The sequence below is a fragment of the Artemia franciscana genome, chromosome 5 (assembly GCF_032884065.1).
Source record: "Artemia franciscana chromosome 5, ASM3288406v1, whole genome shotgun sequence".
Classification (NCBI taxonomy): domain Eukaryota; kingdom Metazoa; phylum Arthropoda; class Branchiopoda; order Anostraca; family Artemiidae; genus Artemia; species Artemia franciscana.
Window position 1 is genome coordinate 53881787 of NC_088867.1, and position 20787 is coordinate 53902573.

The window sequence follows — 20787 nt, forward strand, 5'->3', positions numbered from 1 at the left end:
CGTTAATTTTGTTAAGACTTAATTACTTTTAGGGGGATGTAAACTTATCTGTTTGAAATCAGCAAAAAAATCTTATTCGTTGATATGTCTATTGGTACCAACATTCCGTTTTTTTAAATTTTACTAATGAGCCGGGTCGCTCCTTACTTAGTGTTCGTTATCCTGAACTGCTAAATTCCATTGTTAACTTAAGCTTATTGGAAAATCCTTCTGAAGAGCTTTCAAGCCCGAATCTACAAAAACACTAAATTTTTTAGAAGGACCTATGTATCGTTGATTCTTTTTTTCATAAGGAGCATTCTACTGAACTATTAGCCATAGAGAACAGGGATAGGGCTCATTCGGATAGATAGTGAAATTTCTAGTACTCTTTTTAAGTAAAAAATGAGATCACTTACGCTAAGAAATGATTCTCATGCTATAGAAAAGGATTAGTTTTTTAGGAAACCTAAGGGTCGAAGCACACAATTGGCTAGGATAAACAATCAATTTAGTTTATGAAAATTATAAAAGTCACAAAATTCCAAACCTATTTTGGGTGTCCCCTCCCCTAAAATTTCCAAAACTTTCTACAATATTTAGAGTCTTGTAGGTCCGGGCAATCTTACATAATAATTAGAGCTCAATCTTACACATTAGGTGCTATATCACATAGACCCTGCTAAAGATCTCCTCTCCTCCTGAGAAGCTGAGAAGTATATTTCAGGTCATTATTACCCAAGAAACAGAGAGGTTCAAGTCAATCAGCTCTGCTGTCTCAGAGATTCCCCTTTCGAAATTGCAACAAACATTTTTCCTTATTATAATATTTTTTATCGTGTTTTTTACGCATTTATTTACATGGTTACTCTCTGCATAAGAAATGCCAACTAAAAACGAAAAGAAGTTTTTCTTTCGGGAGTAAAGAGTGAAGTTAAAGCTTAAAAAGAACAAAATTATAGCTTAGTAGATTACACAAGATACAGTTGCAATACTAGCTCAAATAAACTTGCTTGTAATATTTTGTTATATTGGTGGAATTCTAAAAACTAGTGCTTTACTGAAAACATAAAATCAATATAAAAACAAAGACAAGATAGGCTCTTAGGTGCATATAAGAAAATTCCATGCAATAGACTTTTACCATTGAAATTAATCGAAATAATAGTTACCGCTCTTGAATCATCTTCAAATGTGAGTTCTTCGTCACTTGACAGTTAAAAAAGAAAAAAAATTAGTTACTATGGGCCACGATAGTACATGGGTCTAAAACAAATTTATTTTTTCTTTTTAGTGAAATTTGAAATGCTTAGTGTTCAAGAAGATCGTAAAATAATTTAGTCCGCTTTATTAATGTTTAAATTATTGAGATAGCATCAAAAGTCCTGCTGTCCAAACAAAAAATTCCACTCAATCTATTCTAGCCAGCCAATTCGTAGAAAAACGTGACGCTATATTCAATCGAGTCAATTGATACAATAGACTATAACCCGAGTAAATCTGAAAACAAACATAATCAAACATATTAAAGTATTCAGGAGGGCACACTATTGGAACAAAGCAAACAAATTAGTATTATTCAGATAAGAAAGAGCTGGTATATATGGAAAGGAGCGTACTTCTGTAAATCAGTTTCCGAAGAACGCGGTGGCAGTGACTATCCGTTCGAAGTTTGAAATTTCAGTTAAATCCATGTGAATAATTGGAACGCAGGCGCAGATTCGGCCAGTTCAAAAAAAACAAAACTGTGGACCCTGATTTGGACTCAATATTGACTACAATAAAAATGGCAGAAAAGCCTTATCTTAGTTTCTCTATTGAACGTATCCTAGGATCGGATCTTTCGCCAAAGCCTACCTTTATTCCTAAAACACCGTCCGATTTTCTTAGCGTTTTAACAGAGGTAGTTGTTAGAGAAACACCGAAGAAAGAGATAATTCCGGTTACGCAGATGATAGATGAAAAGATGATGTTGAGGATCAGTCGCTTTGGGGGCTATGCGACACTCTCTTTGACTGACTATTATAAAAACGACCCTGAAGATACATTCAATAGTAATGAAGAGCTTTGTAAGTAGCAAGCACTTTGATTAATGCTAAATTGACATCATTGGTTTTCTCACTAAGTTGAAAAATATGACCATTTGAATGTTGGTAATAACGAACATTCCAGGTAAAAGAAAAAAAAAATCTCACCTACATTAAAAAAAAAATTACATAAGGAATTTTAGTTGACCCGAAGAAGGAGGACGATAACGATTGTCTGTATATGTTATTTTTCGATAATTCCATTAACTTTACTGGAACTAGTACTGCTATTATTACCTTACATTTACCTTGACAAGGTAACCCTTTGTGCCGCTAACCTAAGATAAAGAACGGAAAAAAGGGAGGTGGCTTTGAGCAATGGATTGGAGTAGTCATGTGGGTTGAACCATAATGCACAATATCATACTTTTTTCCTGAATATTAAAATAGACAGTGCTTTAGTAGGTCAGCCTAAAATTGGAAATAACTCACAAAAATTATTGTACCGCTAGTTTTGCCGCTAAATTAAAATGAAGAGGGAAAAAAAGGGGAGGTGGCTTTGAGTAATGGATTGGAGTAGTCATGTGGGTTGAACTATAATGCACAATATCATACTATTTTTCTGAATATTAAAATAGACAGTGCTTTAATAGGTCAGCCTAAAATTAGAAATAACTCACAAAAATTTGTGCCACTAATTTAAAATGAAGGGGGAAAAATAGGGTATGTGGCTTTGAGTAATGGATCGGAGTAGTCATGTTGGTTGAACTATAATGCACAATATCATATTTTTTTCTGAATATTAAAATGGACAGTGCTTTAGTGGGTCAGCCGAAAATTAGAAATAACGCACAAAAATTATTGTATCACTAGTTGTGCCGCTAAATTAAAATGAAGAGGGATAAAAAAGGGGAGGTGGCTTTGAGTAATGGATTGGAGTAGTCATATGGGTTGAACTATAATGCACAATATCATACTACTTTTCTGAATATTAAAATAGATAGTGCTTTAATAGTTTAGCCTAAAATTAGAAATAACTCAAAAAAATTATTGTACCGCTAGTTTTGCCGCTAAATTAAAATGAAGAGGAAAAAAAAGGGGAGGTGGCTTTGAGTAATGGATTGGAGTAGTCATGTGGGTTGAACTATAATGCACAATATCATACTATTTTTCTGAATATTAAAATAGACAGTGCTTTAGTAGGTCAGCCTAAAATTAGTAATAACTCACAAAAATTATTGTACCGCTAGTTGTGCCGTTAAATTAAAATGAAGAGGGAAAAAAAGGGGAGGTGGCTTTGAGTAATGGACTGGCGTAGTCACATGGGTTGAACTACAATGCACAATATCATACTATTTTTCTAAATGTTAAAATAGATAGTGCTTTAATAGGTTAGCCTAAAATTAGAAATAACTCACAAAAATTATATTAAAGATTGATCTTAATTCTTTTAAAATCGAGTCCCAAACATTCGATCAACAAATAATTCAAACCTTAATAGAAATTTTTTTTGGCTGTGCCATGCCCATACGGATTACCGTAGAATTTAATTGTAAACCCCTCCCATCTTAACATTCCAGGATGTTTATATCCTAATGCTGTTTAGGTACGTTAGTCTCTTGGGGAGGTGACCCAAACAAGACCTTTAAACAGGGTGGGATCGCTTGAAGAGGAGTGATCACCAAAGTTTTGGCCTCAGGGAAAATTAATGTTGCTGCATGTTTGTTACAGATGGGATAGCAGTAGACGTTATGCACATGAATGGATGCCGGAGAAACAGAAAAATATTCCTAGTAACAGACTTCCTCATCATATGTATTTTGATTTTAAACTCTGCTCTGTTTTGTTTCTGTTCGTTTTTATTATATATCCTATGTTTACCGAGAAAAATTTCATTAGAATATAAACTACCATTGTCACTTATTACGAGCTTTTTTCTCAGAAGCCGACTCATTTGAAGTCAAAAAGTTTCTCGAACATGTTACTTATGTCGAAATTCTTCAGCAAATGTAAACACATCCTTTTTTGTAGTTTTTTACAATCTAATTTCGTTTTTACAGAAATTCACAATGTATTAACTCATAGCCAGATTTGCGATACCTGATTTATTCAGATTTATACCTGATTTATACCTGATTTGGTATACCTGATTTGGTATACCTGATTTACACCAGATTTATTTTTTAGATCAGGTCAGATCTAAAAAATGACCTGATGTTGTATAAAAGCTATTTTCTAGGTTAAAAGTCTAATCTTTTTTTTAAATTCAGCAAAAATTGAAAATTAAATTTTTTTTGAATACAACAATAAACTCTCTAGTATTATGGACTTTCAGACTTTTTGAATTTTGCGGACTCCTTTTTTTTACTTTCTTTTGAAGTTTGTTGTTTTATTTTGAAATGGAAAAAAATGCTATAGCTGTGCTTGAACAATACAATATTTGGGGGGGGGTGTTTAAGCAGCATAAAATATAGGCTTTTAAGTTGCTTACTTTAATTTAAGCTAATTGATCTATGTTTTCAAAAAAAAATATTGCTTTAGCTAAGCAAACATAATTTTCTCACTCAGAGATGTAATCCGTTTGTTATTTTCAAGTAAACTTATTAATTAATTCAGCTTATTAATACAAATCGGAGATATTCTGGATAAAGGCAAACACATTATTTCCTAAGTTAATAAGATAACGAAAGATTGACATTAAAAAAAAAAAAAAATTGAATTGCAGTAAGGTGTGACCGATTTATCTTTCATCCTTTTGAACTTTAATTCATGTTATCATAGAAAAAAGAAAATAAAGACTGAAACAGGGTTTTCCAAAGTTAAACTCATAGATGAGGGCTACGTGCCAAAGAGTGTTAAAAAATGGTAAACCAACGCCATCAAGCGTTACTTAGCAAAATCATGAAGTGCATTACAAATCAAATAAAAACTAGTAAAACAAAAAAAAATAAAATAAAACAAAGGTGGTGACTACTTGGCTTCCATTTCGTCCATGCATTTAGGTAATAATCTGATTGGCTAACAAAAACTCTTTTCAGACATAAACCAATGTAAATATAGCGCACTTTTGACCATGGAAATATAAAAAAGAAACCTATCTTATTTTCTTTGTTTAAATCCTCTTTATAACCGTTCGGACAAGATCTCCGAGTGCTCTACGAACATTAATTTACATTTGTACCTTGGATTTTGAATCAAATGCTTACTAACACTAGATTATCGCAATTCAGATGGCAATTTCTATGTCTTTAGTTGTTATTTACTTTGTTTAATTTTTATTTTATTTTAGGCCATAGAACTATAAGAAAAGAAACCTTCATTTTTTTAAGGCTTCCTTAAATTACTCTCAAAGCGTCAAATCTTCCCTTACTAACCCCATATTTTTGGGCTTGACACGGAATGTCCAAGGGCTCTTCAACCGCTAATTGATATTCACACCTCGAATTTTAAAATTTTAAATCGAAGCTTACTGACGCTGAATCATTGCATTGCTGGTGGCAACTTTAATATTTTTAGTTGCTATTTACTTTGTTTAATCTAGGATGTTTTCAAAAAGGTTTTCTCATTATATATTATGTGGCTTCTCAGACAAAGTTCGGAGTTGGATTAAGCGTGACAAACAGAAGCGTGTCAAGACTAGAATCTACTTTGATAGAGTTATAAAGCTACTAGAGTAGCTTCTTAGATTAGCTCTACAAGAGAAGTTACTTCAGTAGAGAGATGATGACACAAGAGTAGGCTTCTAGAGTAGTTGTGCCAGATAAGCTACTTTAGTAGAGCTATGAAGCTACCAGAGCAACCTCCTAGATTCCTAGATCTCTGTCTTTTTTGTTTTTGACGGGTAAAAAATTAATAATAATAATAATAATAATAAAGAAGCCACTTCACTAGAGGAATGATTCCACAAGAGTAGGTTCCTAGAGTAGTTTTACTAGAGAAGTCACTTCAGTAGAGCTATGAAGCTGCTAGAGCAATTCCCTAGATTAGTTTTACTAGCTACAAGAGTAAAGAAGCTAATTCAGTAGATCTATGAAGCTTCAGTAGAGGAATGATGCCACAAGAATAGGTTATTAGAGTAGTTGTACTAAAAAAGTCACTTCAAGAATAGGTTATTAGAGTAGTTGTACTAAAAAAGTCACTTCAGTAGAGCTATGAAGCTACTGGATTAACTTCCTAGATTACTTCTACTAAAAAAATCACTTATTAGAGAAAATGATGCCACAAGAGTAGCTTCCTAGAGTGGTTGTACTAGAAAAGCTACTTCAGTAGAGCTAAGAAGCTGCTAGAGCAATTTCCTAAGTTGGTTCTACTAAAAAGGGCACTTCAGTAGAGGAATGATGCACCATGAGTAGCCTCCTAAGGCAGTTGTACTAGAGAAGCTACTTCAGTAGAACTATGAAGCTACTAGAGCACTTTCCTAAATTAGTTCCACTAAAGAGACCACTTCAATAGAGGAATGGTGCCACAAGAGTAGGTTCCTAGAGTAGTTGTACTAGAGAAGCTAATTCAGTAGAGCTATAAAGCTACTAGAGCGATTTCTAAGATTAGTTCTACTAAAGGGGCCATTTAAGTAGAGGAATGATGCCACAAGAGTAGGTTCTTAGAGTAGTTGTACTAGAGAGACTACTTCAGTAAAGTTATGAAGCTTCTAGAGCAGCTTCCTAGATTTTTCTATTTAAGAAGCCACTTCAGAAGAGGAATAATCCGGCAAGAGTGGGTTCCTAGAATAGTTTTACAAGAGAAAGTACTTCAGTAGAGCTACGAAGCTACAAGAGCAGCTTCCTAGATTACTCCTACTAAAGAAGTTACTTTCTTAAAAGAATGATGCCACAAGAGTAGGTTCCTAGAGTAGCTGTACTAGAGAAGCTACTTCGGTAGAGGTTTGAAGCTACTAAATAAGCTTCCTAGATTAGTTTTACTAAAGAAGCCACTTCAGTAGAGTAATGATGCTATAACAATAGGCATCTAGAGTAATTTTTACCTGGAGTCCACATCAGTAGAGCTGTGGTGCTACAAGAGTAGTTTCCTAGATGATTTCTACAAGAGAAGCTATTTCAGTAGAGCCAAGATGCCACCAGAGTAGCTTCATAGAGCAGTTTTACTTGAGAAGTTACATCAGTCGAGCCAAGATGCTACTAGAGTAGCTTCTAAGAGTGGTTCTACAAGAAAAGCTACTTCAGTAGAGCTATGAAGATACTTAAGCTACCAGTAGAAGCAGCTAGAAAGTTATGTTAATCAAAATAATAGATGTTCTGTGATCATTTGATATAAATGATTGAAAAGCTTAAAAAATTCTTTCCCTAGATAATTTTAAAAATCAAATTTATAGTATTACATGGTAAAAATGCTCTTTACTTAAAATTTATAATTCTCTTTAAAGTTCGGGATACTCTGGGGCTATTTCTGCTGTTTTTTGTTCATTTTCTGGCTTGTTTTAAACAGGCCTATACCTAAGACGCTGTTTAGGTCTGTTACAAAAATCTCAATATTATTTTCTCCTATTTTCAGGGATTTATTCCTCCCCTTTACTACAAGCTGTGATTGCCTTGAAATAAGTTTCTGTGTATGTGTATATACTTAGTGCTTTAGCATTCACAATAAGAATGAACTTGTAATTTTTTTAAAAAGATTTTGCTTTTAGATTTTTTTTTTTAGATTTTGCTACAGATTTTATAGCTATCGATTTTGTTTATAGACTACTCAACTTCAGCGTATCTGAATACACATCGCCGGACGCGTCGTCGATTTTATCGTGGTGGCCAAGTCAGGTTTGAAAGCAATCAAACTCAAAAATTGGAAGAAGTTTTTCAAAACCAACGGTACCTGAGCCCTGATCAAAGGAAAAATTTAGCAATCTCTCTTGGACTTTCGGAGAGACAAGTAAGTAGCAAAATGTCTACACAAGTAGCTAAAAGTCGTTTGACTAATAAAAAAAATAAGGACTACTAAATTAAATAATCACAGTCTCGGAGGACGAGACTGTGGCCTTGCGAAAGTTTTACTATGGCTGAAATTGGTTTTGCGGAGACACAAGGGAAATGATGGTGATAATATTTGGGACGAATGTTACTTACTAATTCCCTTAATATGCTACTGTATAACCTGGCTAAGGCAAATTTTCTTCGATGTGTGTCCTTACTTTAGAAATTAAAAATCATTAGCAAAGAATACACTGCCTTTTCCTTAAAAACGTCAGCCCATCATTCGCACGTATAAGTTCATATACCGTTATGAGAGAACGATAAACTGGTCTAGCCCAAAAGGCCAAGGCCACAGCATTGTCAAATCTGTTGATAAGAAACCAAGTTCCATGAACGGCATGGGGTTTGGCTTGATTTTAACGCCTTGCTCGTGTTTCAGAAACGGAAAATTAAAATGGCAAGAAATAAGTTTGGAAAGGCAGCCCCAACACTAATTCGTTACCGGACATTCTGCAATACTTGTACATGTTCTTATCTTTTGTAAGAGTTTCGAACAAGAAAACTGCTGTTTCCCCCTTCCATATTTTCTACTTTCAAAATTGTGCCTTAGCACTTGACTCTGATTGGTCAACCAAAATTGTATGCTTAAAAATCGAGAAATTGAGAAAATCAAGATCAAGATGAAAATCGAGAACAGTTGAGAAACTATGAACCAGGTGCATAATTGGCGCTGTAGTCGTTTGTGTTCTTGACTCTTTTTCTTAACTCAACAAAACTTTTGTTTTGTTACTGTTGTTATTGTTACTGTTTTACTTTTAAAACAGTAAAAAACATTAGCGTAAAGAGCGGGGCGATGAGAAGGAAAAGCCCCTTTCACATACGGAGTAATTTCTGTTCGTTTTAAGTTTTAATGTCGCTCCTTACTTTCATTTAAAAAACTTGGTTTTTTATTTAATTTCTGAATGTTTTTGAATTAATGCATGTTTTGATTTTGGCTCTCCGCAGAGGAATAATTAAAACGAAATTTGTATATTTATTTTTTTTGGCTAAATGGCTTTCTCATAATTTTGATCGAATGATTTTGAGAAAAAAAGAGCGGGGGAGGAAGCCTAGTTGCCCTCCGATTTTCGGTTAATTAAAAAGGCAACTAGAACTTGTAATTTTTTACGAATCTTTTTATTAGTAAAAGATATACGTAACTTATAAATTAGCTTACGTAAAGAACTTTTGTATTCTCATGTTTTTATTGCATATATGAGGGGGTTCGCCCCCTCGTCAGTACCTCACTCTTTACACTAAAGCTTAAATTGTGTCCCAGTTCATTAAGAATGACCCGTGAATCACAAAAGCCGCAGAATAAATAGTTGAAATTACTAAAAATACTTTAGCGTTAAGAGCGAGGTATTAGGAGGAGGTGAGCCCCTCATATAGGTAATAATTTCTGTTCGTTTTAAGTTTTAATGCTGCTGCTTACTTCCAGCTGAAAAAAAACTTTTTCATATTTATTTTTTCGTTGTTTTTTTTTTAAGTAATGCTAGTAAATCCTGCGCTCCCTTCATGGAAATTTTCTTCCCCCTTGACAAATTCCTCGATGGAAAGCTCCCACAGCATATCTCCCTCTTCTCAACCCCTGCCTCCAACCAAAAACTCCTCCTGAAAACGCCTGTACACTTCCCAATAACCATTACTATATATAAGCACTGGTCAAAGTTTTTGAACTTGTAACCCCTCCCACGGGGACTGGGGGGGGGAGTAAGTCGTCCCCAAAGACATAGTTATGAAGTTTTTCAACTACGCTGAATAAAATGGCTATCTCAGAATTTTGATCCGTTGACTTTGGGAAAATAATTAGCGTGGGAGGGGGCCTATGTGCCCTCCAATTTTTTTGGTCACTTAAAAAGGGCACTACAACTTTTCATTTTGGTTAGAATGAGCCCTCTCGCAATATTCTAGGACAACTGGTTCGATACGATCACCCCTGGGGAAAAAAACAAAACAAAACAAACAAATAAACACGCATCCGTGATCTGCCTTCTGGCAAAAAATTTAAAATTCCACATTTTTGTAGATAGGAGCTTGAAACTTCTACAGTAGAGTTCTCTGGTACGCTGAATCTGATGGTGTGATTTTTGTTAGGATTCTATGACTTTTAGGGGGTGTTTTCCCCTAGTTTCTAAAATAACGCAAATTTTCTCAGGCTCGTAACTTTTGATGGGTAAGACTAAACTTGATATTTAAAATCAGCATTAAAATGCAACTCTTTCGATGTAGCTATTAGTACCAAAATTCCATTTTTTAGTAAGGGTCGCTCCTTACTACAGTTCGTTACCACGAACTGTTTGATTGAGGAATGTGACTATAATGTGGAGATGACATTAGGAACAGAGGGATTAGGTGTGTGATAGCTAACGTCCCTCTTATGTCAAAACGAACCCGAGTTTCTTCCAGAGGCCAAGTTAGTGTGTTAATAATATCTGGTTTTTGAAGATTTGTTTTTTTTCTTGTGTTTTTTAAAATACAAATTTAAAATCATCGTAAATAAAAATAAAGAAGAAAAAGACAGTCATATAACGATTGCATGGTAGCAACATGTATATGGCTTAATGGCCATACTGTAGGGCTGTAATAATGTCTTATAGGTTTAAATGTTACTCCTTTGTTAGAAAGGGAATTTAAAATGTTGTTAGGTGAGGTATATAATTAAAAAAAGTTCTTTTAGCATAAAATGTTAATTTCGAATATCTAATGATGTTTTGTATGAAAATTTAGGTATCCTATATGAAACAAACTGCACATGAAATTTGTCTTATTAAACAAAAAGAGTGGCTTCTGAAACAAATTGTTGTATAAAGTACATTAAGGGTATATCACCACATATTTATATCTTTGTAAAGATATAACAGCTTTAAAAGGATTTATGTATTTTTTATGTCTTTAATTTCGTTATATTATCTTATATAATTCCTTACAAGGCTGCTGGACCTCCCATATACGCCCATCTCCTATATATGGTGTACCATATAATATGGACCCTATTCAGGTTAAGGATACAATAGTTCTAAAGGAACTTATGTCTCTCAAAATGAATAAATCTCCTGTTCCAGACTGCATTCATCCCTGTATCTTCCATGAATATCGAACAGTTTTATGTCAACCTCTTTCCTTACTGCATCAAGTTATCACTGTTCGTGTATGTCAAAGGTCTTACATTTGTGGGGCTTCTTTGCTCGTTTGACCCTCTAAGAAGATCCCAATGGCTTGTGGAGAGGCTGGTTGTTAAAACATATATATATATATATATATATATATATATATATATATATATATATATATATATATATATATATATATATATATATATATATATAATAACTTTATATAAAAGTTTTAATTTAAAATTTAAATACGTTTGATACCACAACCCTCTAAGAAGTTTCCATTGACATGTGGAGAGGCTGGTTGTTAAAAGATAGATCCTTTTTTTTTGCTTGATGGGATTCCTCCGTATTTTCAGGGATAATGTGTCTTATTTTTTCGTTTCAAATTTGTTCATTTAAAAATTTGAGCATAGAATATACTTCAACATAATACAAACAGCACCCCCAAATTAAACGACATAGATTCTTTTATCTTAAGGATTTTAGACACTAATCCAAACTAAAATAAAACGTATCTTCAATAGATATTTCCCCATGGCTTTTTTTTAAAAGAAGAACTCATTTAGAACAGGTAGAAAAATATCTATAGCTGAATATCAATTTACATCTTCTTGATTGGGATAGCTTAGAAATCAGAAAAATGTTAAAGAAAACAAATGATTACCCTCGTATTTTTTCGCAGGTTAAGACGTGGTTCCAGAACAGGAGAGCCAAATGCAGAAGAACTTCCAAGGTAAGATCCTGTTCCATATTACCCTTGTAGTTCAATTACCAAAGATATCAAAATACAAAAGTTTCCCTTCTTTGGCCCCTGTTCAATTTTTTCATCCCTGGAAACTCCGATTTCCCAAAACATCAAGTTTTATTCGTTATACTTATACCACTATATACCCGTTGATCAAGTTACTTCAATTTACCGGTTTAAGATGAAACAAAAGAGTGACGTATAGCAAGATTCACGGAAATATATAACTTAGGCTGCATATTGGCAGATTAAAGGGAGGGATGAGGGCTGAGGGATTGAGTAAAGTGTAACGCTTTTAGAAACGATATAAGTAACCTAAAAAATCCTAGCATGGTTACTTTTACCATGCCTTAGTGCGATTCACTTTACTCAACCCCTCAGCGCACTTGCCCTATGTCCTAGTCAGTGCCTTAAATTATATATTGCCCATGCATCTTGCATGGCAATAAATAATTAGGACTATCAATTGACGAAGAAGTAGGACAGGGTTGTGCAGGACTATCAATCGACGAAGGAGTGCGACAGGGTTGTGCCCTATCGCCCATTTTATTTAACTTTGTCATCGACCAGATCATGAAGACCCTTGACAAATTAAATAAAAAAAACAAGTTTTTTCAACTGAAAGTAAGGAGTGACATCAAAACTTAAAACGCACAGAAATTACTTCGTATATGAAAGAGGCTGCTTCCTCATCAACGCCCCGCTCTTTACGCTAAAGTTTGACTCTTTCTCTCAATTCTTCTTTCTAAAACAGTAAAAAACTTTAGCGTAAAGAGCGGGGCGTTGATGAGGAAGCAGCCTCTTTCATATACGAAGTAATTTCTGTGCGTTTTAAGTTTTGATGTCACTCCTTACTTTCAGTTGAAAAAACTTGTTTTTTTTATTTAATTTCTGAACGTTTTTGAATCAAAGCATGTTTTGATTTTGGCTCTCCGCAGAGGAATAATCAAAACGAAATTTGCATATTTTTTTTTTGGCTCAATGGCTTTCTCATAATTTTGATCGAAGGATTTTGAGAAAAAAAGAGCGGGGGACGAAGCCTAGTTGCCCCCCGATTTTTTGGTTAATTAAAAAGGCAACTAGAACTTTTAATTTTTTACGAATCTTTTTATTGGTAAAAGATTTACGTAACTTATAAATTAGCTTACGTAAAGAACTTTTGTATTCTCATGTTTTTATTACATATATGAGGGGATTCGCCCCATCGTCAGTACCTTGCTCTTTACACTAAAGCTTAAATTTTATCCCAATTCATTAAGAATGACCCCCTGAATCACAAAAGCCGTAGAATAAGTAGTTGAAATTACCGAAAATACTTTAGCGTAAAGAACGAGGTATTAGAAGGAGGTGAGCCCCTCATATGGGTAATAATTTCTGTTTGTTTTAGGTTTTATTGCTGTTCCTTACTTCCAGCTGAAAAAGCTTTTTCACTTTTATTTTTTAATTGTTTTTTTTTAAATAATGCTAGTAAATCCTGCTCTCCCTTCATGGAAATTTTCTTCTCCCATTACAAATTCTCGAAGGAAAGTTCCCCCAGCATATCCCCCTCTTCTCAACCCCTCCCCCAAACCAAAAAAATCCTCCTGAAAACGCCTGTATACTTCCCAATAACCATTACTATATGTAAGCACAGGTCAAAGTTTGTAACTTGTTGCCCCTCCCACGGGGACTGTGGGGGAGTAACTCTTCCCCAAAGACATAGTTATAAGGTTTTTCGACTACGCTGAATAAAATGGCTATCTCAGAATTTTGATCCGTTGACTTTGGGAAAATAATTAGCGTGGGAGGGGGCCTAGGTGCCCTCCAATTTTTTTGGTCACTTAATAAGGGCACTAGAACTTTTCATTTCCGTTAGAATGAGCCCTCTTGCAACATTCTCGGACAACTGGGTCGATACGATCACCCCTAGGAAAAAAAAAACAAAAAAAAAAACAAACAAAAAAACAAAAAAACAAATAAACACGCATCCGTGATCTGCCTTCTGGCAAAAAAAAATGCAAAATTCCACATTTTTGTAGATCGGAGCTCGAAACTTCTACAGTAGGGTTCTCCGATACGCTGAATCTGATGGTGTGATTTTCGATGAGATTCTATGACTTTTAGGGGGCGTTTCCCCCTATTTTCTAAAATAACGCAAATTTTCTCAGGCTCGTAACTTTTGATGGGTAAGACTAAACTTGATGAAACTTATATATTTAAAACCAGCATTAAAATGCGATTCTTTTGATGTAGCTATTGGTATCAAAATTCCATTTTTTAGAGTTTTGGTTACTATTGAGCCGGGTCGCTCCTTACTACAGTTCGTTACCACGAACTGTTTGATACAAAGGTGTGGCAATCAGTCGAACAGTATCAATAACAGACCTTGATTACGCCGATGATGTTGATATCTTGGCTGAGTCTGTAACAGAAGCACAGCTCATGATAGACGACATTGCTGCTAGATCCCTTGCTACCGGACTAAATATCAGCCAATCGAAAACAGAATGAATGCGCACCTCTGGGCTAGATGAAACTCCGATCACACTAAATGACGTCCCAATCGAGGAGGTCCAAAATTTCAAATATCTAGGTTCCCTAATAAATCCCAAGGGCAAAGCTCTAAACGAAATACAAAGTTGCATCTCCACAGCCGGGGCAGCATTCATTCAGCTTCGGAAGTGTCTCTGGTTACGAAATGAAATCTCTGTTCGAGCAAAGCTCCGGATATATAACGCGTTCGTCCTCTCTGTACTTCTTTATGATTGCGAAACGTGGCCCCTCAGAGCTGGGAAAGCTAGTGACCTAAACATCTTCCTCCACAAGTGTCTGCGCTGTATTCTTGTCTTGCGTCTCTCTGACCACATCCCTAATGATGTCATCAGAAGAAGATGTAGTGATATACCACTTGTCTCAGATGTTGTCAAGCGAGACGTCTACGGTGGTTCGGGCATACACTGTGTCGACCGGATGACTCAGTCAGCAAACAGTGCTTGAAATGCCAACCTCTTACGCACTGGAGGTAGAAGCCTGGAGGACAAAAATAGACGTGCTTATTGACAGTTAGAGCCGACCTCGAGCCAATGGGAGGTTTAAAGAAGCACGGCCATCGCTGGAATAGACAATGGATTCAGTTGATCAAGCCAGTCGCACTTGAAAGAGAACGATGGAGGGACGCTTTTCGGCAAATTCTTGATGCCACTATGGGCCTGGACGAGGCTCGAACTTGACCCAAGTACAAGTAAGTAAGTAAATTTTGCTGTACACCGCTCTTTTGTTTCAAGTTAGTACCCTTAAACGGCTTACAAAATAAATTTTAAATAATGGCATAGGTATAACGGAAAAGATCCAATTTTCCTTTTAGTGGTTTCAAAGTAATGAAGCTATAAAGGTTGTATTACATTTTCGTCAGAGTTGCAGTGTTGAACCACCGAAATAAATAAGCAAAAATTATCGATTAAATTTGACAACGATTTCTTACGTTAAAGGTTCAAACAGTAGGCATATTTTTATTTCCAAAGACAATTACATCTTTGAAGAACAGCTTTACTTTCTTATACTTTTTTTTACTTATTTTTGCTAATTTTTCGCCCAGGTTCTTTTTTTTTACTCTGGTGCTTGTTTGCTGCTGTATAACTGCATGTGAAGGTCCTTTTAATTAAAAATTGAACTTTCAGTTTTTCTTTCTTGTTGAAATATAGATAGTTTTCTAAGCTTCTAACTGACCAGTTCAAACAATAAGGTTTTATTTTCACGGTTTTATGTTTTTGACTTACTTTTGCTAATTTTTCGCTCATGTTTAAGATATAATTCCCAATTGCTCAAATGCAGTGTGAGTTTATTTATATAATTCATTTTGTAGTTAGCTATTACTTTTGGCTCTAAATTTGTGAAAATGTTACTTTTTCAAATTAAGTCATTGGCTGATTTCTCACAAGAATACCTAAAAAGTTCGAAATAAAATCGAATAGTTGTGGGCATCAAGCAATGGCTATGGGTAGAAAAAGCCAAGTCAGATAGTCCGATTGAGTGAGATGCGAATCTGGCATTAACCCCCTTATTAGGATTGTATAAAAAGGATGTTAGTACATTTGTTTATAGATAAGACTATTTATTATACATCTATGCGTCATTCCTAGGGCAAAAGCGCTAAGGTAGATAGTCATAGAGCTAAAATAGTCATAGAATCTATAGTTTTCCAAGTTTTTGGGAAACCATTTAATTTTTGTTTTTCATCCAACAGTCTAAAAAAAAGGACCAAAACAGCGTAAAATACCTGTCATATTCATACCTGTCGTAATTTCATACCTGTCGAAAATGAAAGTCAATTACAACATCAAAAATTAATAGTTTCCAAAAGCGGATGTAACAAGGATTAAATTCATGAAATTTTCAGTTTATTTTCTGTATTAAATTAAGGCGATGAATTTTTTCAACTCAAATAAAGGAGTTACATCAAAACGTGAAACGAATCAAAATATTTTGCATGTGACAGGTGCTGCCCCTTCCTCATTCCTCGCTCGTTCCGTGATTTGTTTTTTTAATGCTTTAAAAAATCTTTTGTTCCAATTCAACGGCCTTTGTGTTCCAAGAATTATTTTTTAAAGGATCGCGGAGAAAACTCAAACTTCTGCGTAAAGAGCTAGGGATGAGGAAGGGATAGCTCCCCTCATATTCAGAATAATTTCTGGTCGATTTAAGGTTAAATGTTGCTCCTTACTTTCATTTAGAAAAGCTTGCTTTTGTAATTTAATCTCTGACCATTTTTCCAATCATACCAGAAACCCCCCTCCCGTGTAAAACTTCCCCTTGAAAACTTACCCCGGAAACTTTTCTCTCCACAAAAAATTCTTCCCTTGGAACATTACCTTCGAAGAAAATCCCATCCCCAAAAAATGTCTGTATATTTCCCGATGATAAAAATATACGCAAACAATAAGCAAAACGCTTATTGTTTTCAAGGCTCTAGCTTAACTTACATCCCTTACACCCCGCATAACTTACATCCTTTTCCCTATGGTCTATGGGGGGGTTTTTGTCATCCTCAGAGGTATAGTTACTGGACATGTCAAATATGCTGAAACGAACGGCTATCTTAAAATTTCAATAGAATGTTTTTGGGAATAAAGAGGGCATAAGAGGGGGCTAGTTAGCCTCCAAACTTTTTGGTCACATAAAAAGGGCACTAGAACTTCTAGTTTCTGTTAGAATGAGTCCTTTCTCCCGGTTTTTTAAGATTCTCAGTCTGATACGAATCGCCCCTGGGTGAAAAAAGAGAAAAAATAAACATGCATGCGTGTTTATACTCATTTTTCAATGTTTTATGTTCATTTTACCTATAGGAACAACTTACTGGGAATTATGGAGGAGATGAGCTATTAGAAGTCAGTTCTGAATATGAAAGGAAAGAAACAGAAAGAGTGAACGGACGAAACAGAAAGAGTGTTGAGCAATCTCTATGATAAATCAAAATTTATTTCTAGTAGCCAATTCAGTTCCAACTCTTTTCTCCGTCTGTTTACATTATTCTATAGCGATAGTGCTTCAAATATATGTTATGGTGAATGTCAGAAATCTGATTAATTTCGACAGTCACTGGCGAACTTAAGAACTGAATAATGTCCCTTAAGAACTGGAGGTTCTTAAGGGCCTTCCCTCTCTTTGCATTCTGGCGAATAGCTGCCTAGCTTGTGGAAACAAATTGCATGGTCAATATTGAAAAACGAACAGCAATCAGAAAGTTTCGTCTCAATAAACCTTAATCGGTGTTTTGGGTAGAGGCACGGGTCAAAAGCCATCTATCTTGTGTCTTCTCCTGGTTGTAGTCATTTGGCATATTTCCAAAAACTGTTGGTGTTGGAAAGGAGAGACAACTTCGAACAATCCACTGAAGCAGATTTGCTATAGAAACAACATAGAATCTGTTCGTGAGATGGGTAAGAGAAGGCCCTTCCTATACGTATGTGGTCACAAAAAGTTAAACGTTCCTTACAAGTACAAAGGCCCTGAATCAAAATTCCACTTATTATCTACCTGGTAATATTAATGAATCAGTTATAATATATGCGTTTGCGCAGATTTAGAAAAGAAATGTTTTTTTCATAAATTGTTTTTTTTTTCAGCCTCATTCTACAGGCTGATTGGAGAGTGCTCATTCAATTACATATTAAAACTTCTTTTGGGTAGTACCCTAGCACTATCTGTAGTGCCTAGTGGCATGCAGGTAGAATTAAATCATGTTGTTTCATCCTTGTTCCTATTAAAATGTGGCGCGCAGCAGGGCTCAGTTTTAATTCTTTTCCTTTATTTGGTACATATCGACAACATAAAACTTCCTCTTCAAGATGTTTGTGACACTGCATTTGCTGATGTCGATGTATTAACAATATGCCCAAAGTCTATTGACGAGCTTATGCTAACAACTAAAGAAGCAGTTGAAAGAGTTGAAGGTTTTATAAATCTTAGTTTACTCTGCATCAACTTAAACAAGATCTTCCTCATAACCTCATGCAAAGTAGGACTGCCTGTTGATGCTAGTGGCAAGCCCATGGACCAAGTGGATTGCCTGCGATAATTATGATTTTTCATTGAATCTAATCTGTTATAGAGGTACCATATTGATGCTGTATAATTGCCAGACAAGTTAGAATGATCTGAAACCTGCAGCATTTTTTGCCAAAGAAAATTCTACCAATTATCCTCCCATATATTTCTTATGTCTGTTCATCTGGAGCAGTAATTTTTATGGTAATTTCAAAAAAATACGAATCCCGCAAAATAAAGAAGCAAGAATAATAGTTAAAAAGTATGTTAAAAAGATGAAGGATACGTATGTTTCTTTTAGACCTTTGGATTTGCTTAGCGTTGGTGAACTACGTGATTATCAAGCTGTGTTTTTTTTTCCAATGTACAAATCTAGTCTTATGTATATTTGTGAATTTTTACCATTTTAATAGTGATATCCATGAATAGGTTTAGTGAAATTTTGGTGGTTAAGGATAGGAGCAGCACACGGTCTGGATTACTGTTTGGAACTTGGAACTTTTGTGTTGAATTCGTTACCATTAAGCATCAGGACAGTTTGGCATCTTTTAGTTTTAGAGTATTGCAGTACTTATTAAATGAAGGGTAATTTGACTATTGTTGTTAGGAAGCGAGAAAATGGCTATTTTGAATGTTGTCTCGAACAGTTTGTTATAATTGTGGGTATCAAGGAGGAAGAGTGGTAGTGAGGAAGGGAGGTAGTCTAATAAGGGGTTTTGGTAAGAGTCAGTTATAGAAATGATATTGTTGGAAGAGTCTAGTTTATTCTTTTTCTCTTTCGTTTCTTTTTTCCGTTGGTCATTTTTGTATTATAGGGGATGAAACTGATTAGTATCTTATGCTGCACGATAGCAGCACAAACGTTTTAAAACGTTTTTAAAAATTGTTTTTCTGTTTGTAAATAAAGAAACTAAACCAAAACCTTTTCGAGGACAATGACCTGGCATTGGGTAAAAATTAATACATAGCCGTTTTAATGAAAACAAGTTGAATACTTCGAAAAACATGCCTGAAGGGGTGAATGATAAGTAAAGCCTCATGGACAATGATGTAATAATATGCAAACATGCCATACAAAAATAGGCTTCACAGATACACTTTAGACGAAAAAATTTTACGTCCCAAAGCACTTTGAAATCAGATTCAAACAAGGATATTTGATTTGTATTGTTAAAGAGTTCGAAATGAAGAGTTAGGGCCCATATCCCGTTCACTACACCTTAAATTTACTTAGGATTTTAATCCGTATGAAGTTCCCAAAGTGGGGTCTTTTGTCCATGGGTTATGTTGGGGAGAAGGGTTGATTCCTTCAACCCCTTTTCTCTAGCTCCTTTTATGTATAGAAAGGTGGGCATCTCATTAAAGCAAAAGGTAGACAACTGGTCTGAACATTCAACTATCGGGTGTTCAATTTATACGGCTGAAAGGCCCAACTTAAGGTTCTTTTACCCCCACGTACTTTGCATATGTCATATACTTATGTTCTACGACCAGTGACTGTGTACATTAGCCCCATAAAAACGCGTGAATCATTTTGATAATAAAAATAATAAAATAATAATTCAAAAAATAATAATTTTGGGAAATAATTTTGCTAAGTACGAATGTAAATTATGTGCTAAGGATGATTTCCACTTGGTATACAAAAAAAAAATATGTTTCTCTGTATAATTACCTTATTTATGTTTTAGGAAACCCCAATTGGATCAAGTCCAAGAAGCCTTGAAAGTGATGATACTGACGATTGATGTAAGCATATAAATGGACAAATTCACAAATGCTTAATTTAACAAGAATCATATATATTTAACTACTCACTACTTAGATTCTTGTAGAGGGGAAGTGTAATTGTATGGCTGCCAGGGGAAATTACTCTAAACTGTGTCTTTCCGTGTCTTTCTTTTGTAATACATATTCGTTGCATATGCATATCACATATTTTAGTGGCTGTAGCTTCCTTCTTTTTTTTTTAAATAAAAAGTTTTTAATTGCGGTAACCCCTCTGGTATCCCATTATTATGCGTCTTCATTATGTTTTTTTTTTGTAATATTATGATTTTGAGTCAAGAGGCTAATTTTGTTGTATTTCTATAGTTTTTGTATTTTTACCATAATTTTCTATGATAAATGATTGTAAATAAAAATAGTTTAAAAATTACCTTAATGATAGAGCTATGGTTAATAGCGCTAGTTTTTGAAAAATTTTGAATATATGAGCAAAGTTAAAAAAAATGTATATAGTTACTAAAAGTGCTGTTAAATATCCAAGTTTATTTTGACGTTTATATTGCAGATTGTTGCAATTTTTTCACATAAAAAGCTATATTTTATGAACTGGTTCGAACACTAACAATTTATTTTATTGAGTGAGGGTAATTAACTTACTAGTTTATAGATCGCTTGTAAAAATCTTCTGCAAGTACTTTCTAAGACTG

At 34.7% G+C, this 20787-nt stretch overlaps 1 protein-coding gene across 1 annotated transcript; it reads left to right on the forward strand.

Moving 5' to 3' along the window:
• Nucleotides 1-1598: 1598 nt before the first annotated feature.
• LOC136027603 (hematopoietically-expressed homeobox protein hhex-like) lies at nt 1599-20510 on the forward strand. The gene is made up of 4 exons (XM_065705015.1): nt 1599-2048; nt 7702-7886; nt 11768-11818; nt 20044-20510. Exons 1-4 carry the CDS (start codon nt 1766-1768, stop codon nt 20098-20100), a joined length of 576 nt encoding a protein of 191 aa, XP_065561087.1. The 5' UTR covers nt 1599-1765; the 3' UTR covers nt 20101-20510.
• Nucleotides 20511-20787: the final 277 nt, after the last annotated feature.

What these genes read in the sequence shown, in the direction of transcription:
- LOC136027603 (XM_065705015.1), top strand. Translation starts at nt 1,766, where the DNA reads ATGGCAGAAAAGCCTTATCTTAGTTTCTCTATTGAACGTATCCTAGGA. An exon ending in CAATAGTAATGAAGAGCTTT is followed by an intron (nt 2,049 to 7,701) that starts GTAAGTAGCAAG and finishes TTTTGTTTATAG; the next exon opens with ACTACTCAACTTCAGCGTAT. An exon ending in AATGCAGAAGAACTTCCAAG is followed by an intron (nt 11,819 to 20,043) that starts GTAAGATCCTGT and finishes TTTATGTTTTAG; the next exon opens with GAAACCCCAATTGGATCAAG.